Raw genomic sequence first — 13924 nt, forward strand, 5'->3', positions numbered from 1 at the left:
ACTATCATCTAGTACTGTTACAGGAGTGAACTATTATCATCTAGTACTGAGTGAACTGTCATCATCATCATCTAGTACTGTTACAGGAGTGAACTATCATCTAGTACTGTTACAGGAGTGAACTATTATCATCTAGTACTGTTACAGGGGTGAACTATTATCATCTAGTACTGTTACAGGTGTGAACTATCATCTAGTACTGTTACAGGAGTGAACTATTATCATCTAGTACTGAGTGAACTGTCATCATCATCATCTAGTACTGTTACAGGAGTGAACTATCATCTAGTACTGTTACAGGAGTGAACTATTATCATCTAGTACTGTTACAGGAGTGAACTGTCATCTAGTACTGTTACAGGAGTGAACTATCATCTAGTACTGTTACAGGAGTGAACTATTATCATCCAGTACTGTTACAGGAGTGAACTGTCATCATCATCATCTAGTACTGTTACAGGTGTGAACTATCATCTAGTACTGTTACAGGTGTGAACTATCATCTAGTACTGTTACAGGAGTGCCCCAGGAGAAACACACCAATGCCACCTCATTCTGCAGAATATTGCCTCATGATTCTGAGGTTGTATGTTGAAGAGAGAACATGCAAGAGGTTGTGGCTCAATGGTTAGAACCCGTTTCATAACCTTGAGTTTGGGTTTTAACCTCAACTCTTACATTTGTGTGGATTTCTGCAACTCTTAATGTCAAACATGCAAGAAAAGTGTGAAGGAGTCTGGCTCGGGTTAAATCCCCCCCACCCACATTGCAACACTGTGGTTGTGAGTTCAAACCTTACCTCTTACACTTGAGTCAAGTTCTGCAACTCAATATCAAAGATTTAGACTTCAGTGGATGTCGTAGCAGCAAATGATTTTAAATTATAGCCCTGGTATAGTAAAAGGGATAATCAACTCGTGGCTCTATGCGTATCAATGAGGCTATGTGTTCTATGGAAAATAATGCAACTCTGTGGAAGGTCAGTTCCACTCCGCTAGCGTGTCGTGAAACACACCTTCCACGTCGTTCATTCTTTTCCATAGAACACATAGCCTCATTGATTATCCGTTACACAAAGAGTAGAGGGAGAAATGTGAAGCAGTCAGTGGCTCGGTACTTAAATCTCTGCCTCCTACCTAGAGGTTATGGGTTCAAACCTCATCTCTTGTGGTTTTATGTACATTTCAACAATTCTCCATGTCAAACCTACAGAGGGGAGTGTGAAGGAGTCTGTGGCTCTGGTGTAAGGCTCTTGCCCCATAAGTACAGGGTTGTAGGTTTGAACCCAGTTGCTGGCTCTGGCTCATGGTTGCCTTTTGGGACTCTGAGTCAAGGGGAGTGGCTGCCACACAAAGATGGAGCAATAAGCGGGGGTGGTTAACTCCTGGGGGGGGCTGCAACTTCAGAGCAGTGGTTATGAAGAAAATCTCCTGAAAAAAGTGGACACTTAGTTTTTAACTATAGGCAACTCTCCATTTAAATACTAAGTGTCCATTTTTTTCTGGAGATTTCTTTCCCATACCATCTTTGAGTGGCAGCACCTCTTTAGCACTCGTGCAACCATGCTCCAGTGTCACACACAGGGCTGGAACCCAGGATCCTATGGTTGGAGGGCAAGATCCTTACCACTGAGCCACCAATTCCTTCACATCTCTTCATATATTTGACACAAACATGTAAAAAAAAAATAAAAAAAATGTTAGACAAGAGTTTATCTCAATGTTCAACTTGGCGGACTCCCTTATCTACCACACGCCAATGGTTAAACACACTACGATGATTCCCATCCAGCTCCCAGTCCTCAAAACCTACAAAGGTTACAAAAGCAGTCTCTCTGCTTTCTCTGACCCTCAGACACGCTACTGGATCATAGTGAGCACAGTCCCCTTGCAACACTACTGGTATGCCTGATCAGTTGAGCTGGCAGATAGTACCATGTGCTACAGGCTGAGCTTCCTCACTAATGATTCACTCACCTCGCCTGTGTTAGCTTAACTATCTCTCCTACAACCTCAGAGAGAGAGACAGGAAGGGGAGGGGTGTAGAGCTGAAGGGCGAAAGATTAACAGAGCAAGAACGAGAGGAACCAAGGGTCAGAAGGTCTCCAACCTAAAACAGGGCAAAAAAAATGACAGAGCAAGAATGGAGACTTTTGTTTATGGTAAGAAAGACATTTAAATCACGTTATTTTTAACAAACACTTACTGGATATGAACCTTACCCAACTCTACAGTAATTTGGAGATTGGAGAAACAATGGTTCAAAGCCCATACTCAAATGTTACCACATACCCCACTGACATTGAATATCTGGTTAATATTAACTGTCTATTTACAAAACCTTGACTGTGAGCTGTGTCCATTTATAGGGAAACACAGCCCTGGCCACGGGGCTAAGGGCCGTGTGAGACTATGTCTGGGGGAAGAACAAATATTCAAAACCAATTTTGGAGTTAGAAGTCCATGGTTTTGTCGTTGTTGTAGACGACGTTGCCCCTGATGACAACGTAGCGGATCAGTTCCTGGTGTCCTCCTAACTGGTAGATGAGATGCTCCCACCTGCCGGACAACACCAACACAACACTGTCAGTCCACACACACACACATCTACACTAATGTGTCAGCCACACACACACAATCAACACAACCTTTGGCAGTCTCCCTCACACCATCAACACAACCTTAGGTAGTCTCACTCACAAAAACCAACCGGTTCCATTCACACAGCTACTGCATTTTAGACAACGCCATACACAGTCCTCACCACAATTACAAGATAACCTTTCAGCAGCTAGATAACTTAATTAACGGTCAACTGGAACATACACTGTGGTGTCTGACCATTAAATGAAGCCAGCTCTTACAATATAGTAGTATTTATTGACAGCAACTTTACCGTGGTGCGTTGAGGACCAGCAGGTCGCCATGTTTGTTGACCTCCAGGGAGCCGTGCGTGTGAGAGCGGCCCAGGGCGTAGGCTGCATTGATGGTGGCGGCGGCCAGAGCTTCGGGCATGGACATCCTCATGTTGACACACGCCAGGTGCATCACCACCGGCTGGGATAGACAGAGAGGGATAAAGAGATGATGACAGAGGGATCGCTATATAGAGGAATAGGCTTTTTACCTTCTTCTCCCACTAACTCATTGAACTTACCCCCACAGCCCCCTCCCTCTTTCCCCCCTAACTTTCCTCCTCCACCTCCCGTCCTCTGGTACCCACCATAGAGCAACAGTAGGCATTAGGGTTGAAGTCACTGCCCAAGGCAACAATGACCCCAGCCTCCAGCATGTCTCGGGCCCGTGGCTGGGGCAACCGTAGGATGTAAGCGGTGGTTGGGAGCAGGATGGCGGCGGTCTTAGCTGTCGCCATGGCAGCGATGCCATCATCTGTCACCTCCTCCAGGTGACTGATAGCCAAGGCACCAAGCTCTGCCCCCAGCTAGCACCACCAGAGAAAAACACACACACACACACACACAATACAGGTATGGTTAAGTGAGATGGACAGTACCATAGACACTTAAATAATACGTACAGGTAGTAAACCAGCTGTTGTTACACCAGTGACAGTAGAGAGGCGCAGGTTGATGATGCGTACCTGTGCAGAGTTCATGGGGTGCAGCTCGTCTCCGTGGAAGTTGATGTTGAGGCCCATGTCCAGGCCAGCCTGCAGGATGGAGCGCGTGGAGGACAGGTCAAACACACCCTGCTCACAGAACACATCTATGTTGTCCACCCTCAGGGCCCCCGCTGACATACGCTCACGCAGCTGCGGCAACTGGACCTTAAGGATGTCTGTTGTCGCCTCGGCAACAGTCTTACCCCTGGGAAAGAATCAGAAGGGGTGGGTATTTAATAACACCTAGTGAGGACGAAAGTCAGTAGGGTTAGCTGTATGGGTGTGGGTGAATGTAATACATGACCTCAACAGGTCATGACGGGGTGGAAGTGAGGTGTCTGTTCAGGATGGCGAGTGTTCAACATGGTGTCGTGCAGTGGTTACCAAACTTTTTCGGTTACTGTACCACCAACTGAATTTTGCTCTGCCCAGAGTACCTCTGAAGTACCACCTCATGTGCATTTTACCAGCTTGTCTATGGTGTCATGAGTCTTCTCAACTACCCCCTGTGGATAGACCAACTACCCCCTGTGGATAGACCAACTACCCCCTGTGGATAGACCAACTACCCCCTGTGGATAGACCAACTACCCCCTGTGGATAGACCAACTACCCCCTGTGGATAGACCAACTACCCCCTGTGGATAGACCAACTATCCACTGTGGATAGACCAACTACCCCCTGTGGATAGACCAACTACCCCCTGTGGATAGGCTAACTACCCTCTGTGGATAGGCTAACTACCCTCTGTGGATAGGCTAACTACCCTCTGTGGATAGGCTAACTACCCTCTGTGGATAGGCTAACTACCCTCTGTGGATAGGCTAACTACCCTCTGTGGATAGGCTAACTACCCTCTGTGGATAGGCTAACTACCCTCTGTGGATAGGCCAACTACCCTCTGTGGATAGGCCAACTACCCCCTGTGGATAGGCCAACTACCCCCTGTGGATAGGCCAACTACCCCCTGTGGATAGGCCAACTACCCCCTGTGGATAGGCCAACTACCCTCTGTGGATAGGCCAACTACCCTCTGTGGATAGGCCAACTACCCTCTGTGGATAGGCCAAGTACCCTCTGTGGATAGGCCAAGTACCCTCTGTGGATAGGCCAACTACCCTCTGTGGATAGGCCAACTACCCCCTGTGGATAGGCCAACTACCCCCTGTGGATAGGCCAACTACCCCCTGTGGATAGGCCAACTACCCCCTGTGGATAGGCCAACTACCCCCTGTGGATAGGCCAACTACCCTCTGTGGATAGGCCAACTACCCTCTGTGGATAGGCTAACTACCCTCTGTGGATAGGCTAACTACCCTCTGTGGATAGGCTAACTACCCTCTGTGGATAGGCTAACTACCCTCTGTGGATAGGCCAACTACTCCCTGTGGATAGGCCAAGTACCCCCTGTGGATAGGCCAACTACTCCCTGTGGATAGGCCAACTACCCCCTGTGGATAGGCCAACTACCCCCTGTGGATAGGCCAACTACCCCCTGTGGATAGGCCAACTACCCTCTGTGGATAGGCCAAGTACCCTCTGTGGATAGGCCAAGTACCCTCTGTGGATAGGCCAAGTACCCTCTGTGGATAGGCCAAGTACCCTCTGTGGATAGGCCAAGTACCCTCTGTGGATAGGCCAAGTACCCCCTGTGGATAGGCCAAGTACCCCCTGTGGATAGACCAACTACCCCCTGTGGATAGACCAACTACCCCCTGTGGTCCTAGTACCACTGGTGTAGAGTGTGTGTTCAGTACTTAGGGACGGCGTGTGCTCCACAGTAGGTAGACGATATATTGATTGGCAGGGTACGTCTGGCCGTCTCGATGACCTCCAGCATCTTCAGCTCTGTCTGCAGCTCCAGGCCGTAGCCACTCTTACACTCCACCAGGGTGGTGCCTGCCCGCTGCATCCGACCCAGCCTGCCTGTCAGAGAGGCCAGCAGGGTGGAGGGAAGAGCAGCCCGGGTGTGCTCCACTGTGAAGTGGATCCCTCCTCCGGCACGGTGCACATCCATGTAGGTGGCACCAGCCAACTGTAGGCACACACAACATTACCTAGGCTGCGTTTTGACAGGCAGCCCAATTCTTATATTTTTTCACTAATTGGTCTTTTGAAAAATCAGATCAGCGCTGAAAAAGATCTTGTGTGAAACGATCTGATGCGATTGGTAAAAAGACCAATTTGTGGAAAAAAGATCAGAATTGGGCTGCTTGTGTAAACGTCATATAAATCTTTACTTTTACTCTGAAAGGTGAGTCATATTACAAGCTGTTGAGGCAGAGGGGACAGGACCCATGGAAGTCATATTTACCTTCATGGCAAATTCATGCACTCTGTCTCCAGCCCATACGGGGTGGGTGTGTGCATCAACCAATCCTGAAACGCAATAATCAAAGAGTACAACTGCATTTCGGTAAAACCTCATTCTCTACATGATAGAACATTCAAATAAAAATATGTTACGTAGACCAAACATGGCTCTCTGACACACAGGAGGCTGCAGACAGAAGGGTGGAATGGCTCATAATAATGGCCAGAACAGAGCAAATGGAATGACATCACACACCTGGAAACCATGTGTATGATGTATTTGATACCATTCCACTGATTCCGCTCCAGCCATTACCACGAGCCCGTCCTCCCCAATTAATGTGCCACCAACCTCCTGTGCTCTGACTTGTAGAATACGGTATAACTTTGGCCCTATTCATGGCAATTCTATCTGCACCGTTCGACAACGTTTGGCAAATAAACGTGGCCATGGTTGCATGTTTACATGGCCCTTGTTATCCAGTATCCTTGGGACATCCCTACCCCATTGAAGTTGCCATTTAAAATGGTATGGGTTAAATTTAGGATTAGGAAAGGGTTATGGTTAGGATTAAGGATCCCAGATAGCGCAAACCATGTTTACACCTGTGTGCACACCTAGATCTACCGTCCCCTATTGCCCAGAGTGGTGTATTGCACTGATACTTGCCTGGAATGACACACATGCCAGTTGCATCGATGACTTTATCAAATAAGACCCCTGCATATTGGAAATCAATGGTGCTCGCTGGTCCAATATCCTTTATCAGACCGTCGCTGCACGAACAATACACAGCTTTTTTTAATCGATAGTTTGCGGTGGAATAACATCTGGTTTAGCCCAAATTAAATGTTACTTTCAGAGCACGTTAGGGCAATCCGTAGTCTGCGACGTTTGACAGCCGCTGTCAACTCGTTCTAATCAAATTGTAACAAACAATAACTAGTAGCCAAACCACTGAACATTAAACAATGTTGCAATCTGCAGCCCTATATCGGACATTAATGATACAATGTTTCGACTTACCTCCCGATAACCAAACTACTGTTCTCAATCACACACAGCTTTTGCATCCCATCCTTCGTCAGGAACTTCTCACCGTTGTTGCAAATTAAAACCACCTGTTTCGCGTTCTTTACCAAAAGTTTGTTGGACATTTTGAAATAGTCGAAATTAAACTTAAAAATGTTGAATTACTTTTGTAAGTCACCTCTATTTCTATGTCGCCTGCTGTCACTTTCTAGTGGTTTGGAGAAAAGTAAATATGTGCTCAACAGGTGTTCAAAGTGCAAGAGCCAAATCCTGGGCGGGACTTTGGAAATTAGGAATACTGTACATTGATTGACAAGCTCTGTTCAATGTGTAGTGTTTGTTAATAAGGTTGAGACGCCACATCAATCACCTCCCTCACAAACCTGTAATAATACCACAAGTCAGCAGGTTTAGGAATGGGTACAATAAACATAATTTTATTTTTTTCTACAGTGATAATACATATTGATCATAAACAGTAAAAAAAAAAAAAAAAACTGTTTTCTTGAAAGTTTCACACATATAAAACTAACTTGCTTCCCAAGAGTCAATTTTCCACATAGTGAAAATGAAAACTAAGATTTAAACAACACTCATCCAGATCGTCAGTTGTAAGTCTCATCCTCGCCATCATTCTTTCATTTCTCCGTCCTCCTCTTCTTCCTCCACTCCTCTAATATATAAAACATTATTGCACCTGTGGGTAGAGAATACGCACTTTAGATCAAAGAAAATTACACTGAACAGCCACTATCAAACATCTGCATCAGTCACACCAGAAGTATGCTGGATACAGAAGAGGTAATACATGTCTACTGGTATTCATTAAAGGGTTGACTTGCAGTTCACAACCAATAAATCAGAATATAGAGTTGCATTCTATTGCAGAAAATATCTGATTTCAACAAATACTTCCTTCCCTCCCTCATCGCTTTCTTGAACTGGGTATTATTTACTACAAATCAAACAAGACGAAGTGGGACTTTGAGGGACTTACCTGAACTTGTTCAATATGAAACTTGTTTTTGCTGCAAAACACTTTCCGTTGAAACAGTCTACACTAATGAATACACCCCAGGTCACTGCTCTAAGAGAGGTAGATATTTCATGAACGCAGTCATTGCCAATCTTGATCACCTCAGGAGTGAAGGACAAGAGGCAGAAGGCAACATTGTAGAGAATCCAGAAGAGGGCTCTTATTTACCTAACAAGTACTTCTCCAAGGTGACCAGCCAACGCTCCATCTACATACTCTTCTGTGTTCGCCAACTGTCGAAACCAATGACAAAAACATGACAAATTTACATTGGCATTAATCTGCACCAGCCACACACACACTGTTCAGGTTAGTGCAAAATACAAGTCTTGCACATGCAGCATACATGGACAAAAAATGAATAACTTGTGGGGGACTTTTATTTTGACATGAGATAAGCGGAGAGAAAGTGTGTCTACAACAGACCCACGTTTGGAAAGTCTGTTTAATAATACAATCCTTTAGATATTGTCACAAATTCCGTAATAATGACCAATCGTTCTGCCCACCAGCACTGTAAACTGAAATGGAATTGTTTTTAACTTCTGGCTTCCCACGGACTGTTTTTGTGCAATCCAATACAATTGAAAGCAACGTTAGCGTATGTAAATACCCCCGCGTTGCTAAAAGCACCCGTGTCCAGGTGTGCTCCCTCACCTGCATGTTCATGTAGCTGTCCACAGACACTAGGTAGCCCTTGTACTCCATCCCCCACTTCAGCTTCACCATCACCGGCTTGCCTGTCAGGCCGTTCAGGAAGGGCTTGGGGTTCAGAGGTAAACTCTACAGACACACAGCAACAGGAAGAATGTGGGATTAATTGTTATGGGTAATAATTTAATGGAACAAAATAGAACGTTCAGACCCATGTGTAGGGAAGAACAGACGTCTATCATCATGCAATGAAACGCATATTAGATTTCAATCTGCAACATTACTTTATTTGCTGCTCATTCACTGCAATGAATGAATGGGATAACGTTAGCTTGCTGGAAAAAGGCACCCAACTCAACTGCTAATCCGTTTTTCTTTTCAAAACATCCTGGCAATTTTATTATAATCAACCATATCAACACTCACCATTGCTGTGCGAAATGTGGTGCTATTATATCTTAGTACTTTACTATCTTTTCGACACAAAAACGTCCAGACTAGCACGCATTGCCGCCTAAACCAGGAAGTTGGAGCATTTCAACTTTGACCCAAAACAAAGGTTAATCAATTGAGAAGAAGAGCTCGAAATATTTATGTACCGCCACCTAGTGTACTGAGGGGCAAAAATTAAGAGACATGATTTACATTTCCATGTTCATTGCTCATTGCGGCAGATATTTTAACGGAAAATGTTATAGATAAATAAAGGACAGTAAACTATTATATTTATCCATATCCATCTTCAAATGTTTGCATTTTATTCAAAAGACTGCCCATGTGTATGGAACAAGGGCGCCCTCTGGCGGTTATAGTGGTTATCGTGTTGAGTACTGCACCTCGGTCCACTTCTCAAAAATCTTTGAGCTGTGACGTGACTTATTTACTATCAATGGATGTAATCTACCTAGATAAAGCTTTACTAATTTCTATGTAACGCAGCAAATAAACAAATTCAATGTTTTCAAGCCAAAACCCAGTCTTCAGCCATGTCCCAGGAGTAGTGGCCCATCAATGGAAACCACAGGTGTCCAAGGTCATTGTAATTGAATTAAAAACATTTGAAACAAGATTTGAAATCTGCATTTAATTTCAAATAAAATATTTATTTATTTTCAATAAATGAATATGTTTTGTCTGGAATTGCATGAAGAACTTATGGCATAGAGGTAAACTGTCATATCTGGGTCTGTCTGACAGCTCTCTTTACTGTTACTAAACCGTTTGGCAAGTTTGAACTTGAGATCATGAATAATACTTCCAACAGCAAGGGATGGTTTAAGTGGAAATTCCTCTGAAATTACACTAAACCGTCTATACATTACTGAAATAGTGATGTCCTTACATCAATGTTAATGTGTTTGTGTGAGCATGTTCAGGTTTGTGTGTGTGTGTGTGTGTGTGTGTGTGTGTGTGTGTGTGTGTGTGTGTGTGTGTGTGTGTGTGTGTGTGTGTGTGTGTGTGTGTGTGTGTGTGTGTGTGTGTGTGTGTGTGTGTGTGTGTGTGTGATTGAGTGAGTGAGTGTGTGTGTCAAATCAAATTTTATTGGTCACACACACATGGTTAGCAGATGTTAATGTGAGTGTAGCAAAATGCTTGTGCTTCTAGTTCCAACAGTGCAGTAATATCTAACAAGTAATCTAACAAATTCACAACTGTCATGTTCTGACCTTAGTTCCTTTTTTATGTCTTTATTTTAGTTTGGTGAGTTAGTTTGGTGAGTTGGGGTGGGCATTCTATGTTGTTTTTCTATGTTTTGTTCTAGTCGTTATATTTCTATGTGTTTGGCCTAGTATGGTTCTCAATCAGAGGCAGGTGTCGATCGTTGTCTCTGATTGAGAATCATACTTAGGTAGCCTGTTTTCCCGCTATGGGTTGTGGGTAGTTATTTTCTGTTTAGTGTTTTTGTTTGCACCTTACAGAACTGTTCGTTTGTCGGTTTGTTGTTTTTGTTCAGTATTTATTCTTTATTAAATTATTATGAATACGTACCACGCTGCACTTTGGTCCTCATCTCCTTCCACCAACGACAACCGTTACAACAACGACTACCTTATACACACAAATGTAAAGAGATGATTAAGAATATGTACATATAAATATATGGATGAGCGATGGCCGTGCGGCATAGGCTAAATGCAGTAGATGGTATAGAATACAGTATATACATATGAGATGAGTAATGTAGGATATGTAGACATTATTAATGTGGCGTTATTTAAAGTGACTAGTGATACCTTATGAAATCCATTTATTAAAGTGGCCAGAGATTTGAGTCTGTATGTTGGCAGCAGCCACTCTATGTTAGTGATGGCTGTTGAACAGTCTGATGGCCTTGAGATAGATGTTTTTCAGTCTCTCGGTCCTAGCTTTGATGCACCTGTACTGACCTCGCTTTTTGGATGATAGCGGGGTGAACAGGCAGTGGCTCGGGTGGTTGTTGTCCTTGATGATCTTTTTGGCCTTCCTGTGACATCGGGTGCTGTAGGTGTCCTGGAAGGCAGGTAGTTTGCCCCCGGTGATGTGTTGTGCAGACCGCACTACCCACTGGAGAGCCTTGCGGTTGTGGGCAGAGTAGTTGCCATACCAGGCGGTGATACAGCCTGACAGGATGCTCTCGATTGTGCATCTGTAAAAGTTTGTAAGTGTTTTAGGTGACAAGCCAAATTTCTTCAGCCTCCTGAGGTTGAAGATGCGCTGTTGTGCCTTCTTCACCACGCTGTCTGTGTGGGTGGACCATTTCAGTTTGTTCCATGATGTGTATGCCGAGGAACTTAAAACTTTCCACCTTCTCCACCACTGACCATCGATGTGGATAGTGGGGTGCTCCCTCTGCTGTTTCCTGAAGTCCACGATCATCTCCTTTGTTTTGTTGACGTTGAGTGAGAGGTTGTTTTCCTGACACCACACTCCGAGGGCCCTCACCTCCTCCCTGTAGGCCGTCTCGTCGTTGTTGGTAATCAAGCCTACCACTGTAGTGTCGTCTGCAAACTTGATGATTGAGTTGGAGGCGTGCATGGCCACGTAGTCATGGGTGAACAAGGAGTACAGGAGAGGGCTGAGAACGCACCCTTGTGGGGCCCCAGTGTTGAGGATCAGCGGGGTGGAGAGGTTTCCTACCCTCATCACCTGGGGGCGTCAGAAAGTCAAGGACCCAGTTGCACAAAGCGGGGTCGAGACCCAGGGTCTCGAGCCTAATGACGAGTTTTTAGGGTACTATGGTGTTAAATGCTGAGCTGTAGTCAATGAACATCATTCTTACATAGGTATTCCTCTTGTCCAGATGGGATAGAGCAGTGTGCAGTGTGATGGCGATTGCTTTGTCTGTGGACCTATTGGGGCAGTAAGCAAATTGGAGTGGGTCTAGGGTGTCAGGTAGGGTGGAGGTGATATGATCCTTCACTAGTCTCTCAAAGTACTTCATGATGACAGAAGTGAGTGTTACGAGGCGATAAAGGGCATAAAAGGGCATTGTGTGAGCGTGTATGTGTTTGTGTGTGTCTGGTTGTATGAACAGACATACACCTAGGAATGTATCATGGGAAAACTTATACTGTTAAAGGATAGTTAAACTATCACTAATCATGAGCTGCTGCATGACCTAGGATAACACTGACATGTCCCATTGTCTATTGTGTAATAGATATGCAGGGATGAAGACTCATGGGGAAGATGGAAACAGAAGTGCAGGATATAATCCAGGAGAACTAGAGCTCTCAGCAAAACAGAGAATGAACGATATTAGACAGTATGCAGGTCTGCTCTGGTGTGCTCCATGGAGAGTAGCCATGCTGGGCTCATTGAGGTGAAGCAGAAAGCAGCAGAGAGGAGGCAGGTTGAGGGCCTATCAAAGAATTAGAGCAGGAGATCACTGAGCTAAAGGATGAGGGGGGGGCATTGAGGGTCAGAGCCCCACATCATTCCTGTGCTCCATGACTTCACTGTCCTACTGTATAATGCTCATCATCAGCACTGACCACACGAGGGCAACATGTACACAGACACTGTTTGTTACTGATTTAGCTCAAATTTCACAATATTTGGAAGCGTGTAGCCTATTGCAGAGAGAGAATATGCTATAATCAAACCTCACATCCTAAGCAGCACTGTCACCAGCTACACTTTTATATAGGTCTAATAACAAGATGAGAAGTTATAATATTATTGAGATTTTGCCTATAATATTAGGCCTACAATAAGATTTATTGCTGTCATTATTAAAGTGATATTTTGGGATTTTGGCAATACCCTTTATCAACTTCCCCTGAGTCAGATGAACTCGTGGATACCATTTTTATGTCTCTGCGTGCAGTTTGAAGGAAGTTGATAACAAGCGCTAGTGGAGCTTGCTAACTAGCATTAGCGCAATTACTGGAAGTATATGGGCATCTGCATGCTAGCAGATACCTATAGACTTCCAGTCATTGCGCTAACGCTAGTTAGCATTGGATCGCGAAACTACCTCTTACTGCCTTCATAATGGACACAGAGACCTAAAAATGGTATCCACGAGTTCGTTTGACTCTGGGGAACTCTTTGCCAAAATTCCAAAGTATCCCTTTAAGAGTCCTTTGGAAACGGAAGCAGGACTTTGGTAGGCTACTAAAAATGAATCTAGGAATTAAAAGGCCAACCCCTGGTATAATCATCTCTGCATAGGGCAGGGTAGTTCATTAATTAATTGGTACTGCATAAAACAGATCAGTTAATAATTCTCAATTGGCTTGCATTCCACTCCAATTAGCTGGGATTGTGGATAGGCCATCAGTAGCATATTGTCAACATAGCCCATGCAGAAGTGTATTTAGCCAAGTGACCAACCTCCCCATATATATACACTATCGTTAAAAAGTTTGAGGTCACTTACAAATGTCCTTGTTTTTGAAAGAAAAGCTATTTTTTTCCTCATTAAAATAACATCATATTGTTCATAAATACAGTGTAGACATTGTTAATGTTGTAAATGACTATTGTAGCTAGAAACAGCAGATTTTTTATGGAATATCTACATAGCTGTACAGAGGCCCATTATCAGCAACCATCACTCCTGTATTCCAATGGCACGTTGTGTTAGCTAATCCAAGTTGATCATTTTAAAAGGTTAATTGATCATTAGAAAACCCTTTTGCAATTATGTTAGCACAGCTGAAAACTGTTGTTCTGATTAAAGAAGCAATAAAACTGGCCTTCTTTAGACTAGTTGAGTATCTGGAGCATCAGCTTTTGTGGGTTCGATTACAGGCTCAAAATGGCCAGAAGCAAAGAACTT

General features: G+C 44.2%; 2 protein-coding genes across 3 annotated transcripts; both read right to left on the minus strand.

Moving 5' to 3' along the window:
• Positions 1 to 2138: 2138 nt before the first annotated feature.
• Positions 2139 to 7210, minus strand: amdhd1 (amidohydrolase domain containing 1). Of its 2 annotated transcripts, none has more exons than XM_038996480.1 (8): positions 6963 to 7210; positions 6606 to 6712; positions 5937 to 6028; positions 5380 to 5657; positions 3601 to 3826; positions 3223 to 3441; positions 2896 to 3056; positions 2139 to 2558 (listed from the first exon to the last, which is right to left on the minus strand). In XM_038996480.1, exons 1-8 carry the CDS (start codon positions 7091 to 7093, stop codon positions 2453 to 2455), a joined length of 1320 nt encoding a protein of 439 aa, XP_038852408.1. In that variant the 5' UTR covers positions 7094 to 7210; the 3' UTR covers positions 2139 to 2452. The 2 variants fall into 2 exon arrangements, with proteins under 2 accessions (XP_038852408.1, XP_038852409.1); XM_038996481.1 differs by having other exon boundaries at positions 5937 to 6001; positions 6963 to 7209.
• A 173-nt stretch (positions 7211 to 7383) lies between these two features.
• On the minus strand, positions 7384 to 9176 carry LOC120049368 (small nuclear ribonucleoprotein F). The gene is made up of 4 exons (XM_038995636.1): positions 9085 to 9176; positions 8662 to 8787; positions 8173 to 8237; positions 7384 to 7665 (listed from the first exon to the last, which is right to left on the minus strand). Exons 1-4 carry the CDS (start codon positions 9085 to 9087, stop codon positions 7599 to 7601), a joined length of 261 nt encoding a protein of 86 aa, XP_038851564.1. The 5' UTR covers positions 9088 to 9176; the 3' UTR covers positions 7384 to 7598.
• Between the last annotated feature and the right edge of the window lie 4748 nt (positions 9177 to 13924).

The sequence above is a fragment of the Salvelinus namaycush genome, chromosome 6 (assembly GCF_016432855.1).
Source record: "Salvelinus namaycush isolate Seneca chromosome 6, SaNama_1.0, whole genome shotgun sequence".
Lineage (NCBI taxonomy): Eukaryota > Metazoa > Chordata > Actinopteri > Salmoniformes > Salmonidae > Salvelinus > Salvelinus namaycush.

Bases quoted from the DNA above. Each gene is read 5' to 3' on its own strand.
- amdhd1 (XM_038996480.1), bottom strand. From the start codon at position 7,093: ATGTCCAACAAACTTTTGGTAAAGAACGCGAAACAGGTGGTTTTAATT. The intron at 6,713-6,962 runs GTAAGTCGAAAC...TTGTTCGTGCAG, and splicing joins AGTAGTTTGGTTATCGGGAG to CGACGGTCTGATAAAGGATA. The intron at 3,442-3,600 runs GTACGCATCATC...TGGTGGTGCTAG, and splicing joins ACCCCATGAACTCTGCACAG to CTGGGGGCAGAGCTTGGTGC.
- LOC120049368 (XM_038995636.1), bottom strand. The intron at 8,238-8,661 runs GTGAGGGAGCAC...TGGTTTCGACAG, and splicing joins ACAGCTACATGAACATGCAG to TTGGCGAACACAGAAGAGTA. The intron at 7,666-8,172 runs GTAAATAAGAGC...CTCTACCCACAG, and splicing joins CTTGGAGAAGTACTTGTTAG to GTGCAATAATGTTTTATATA.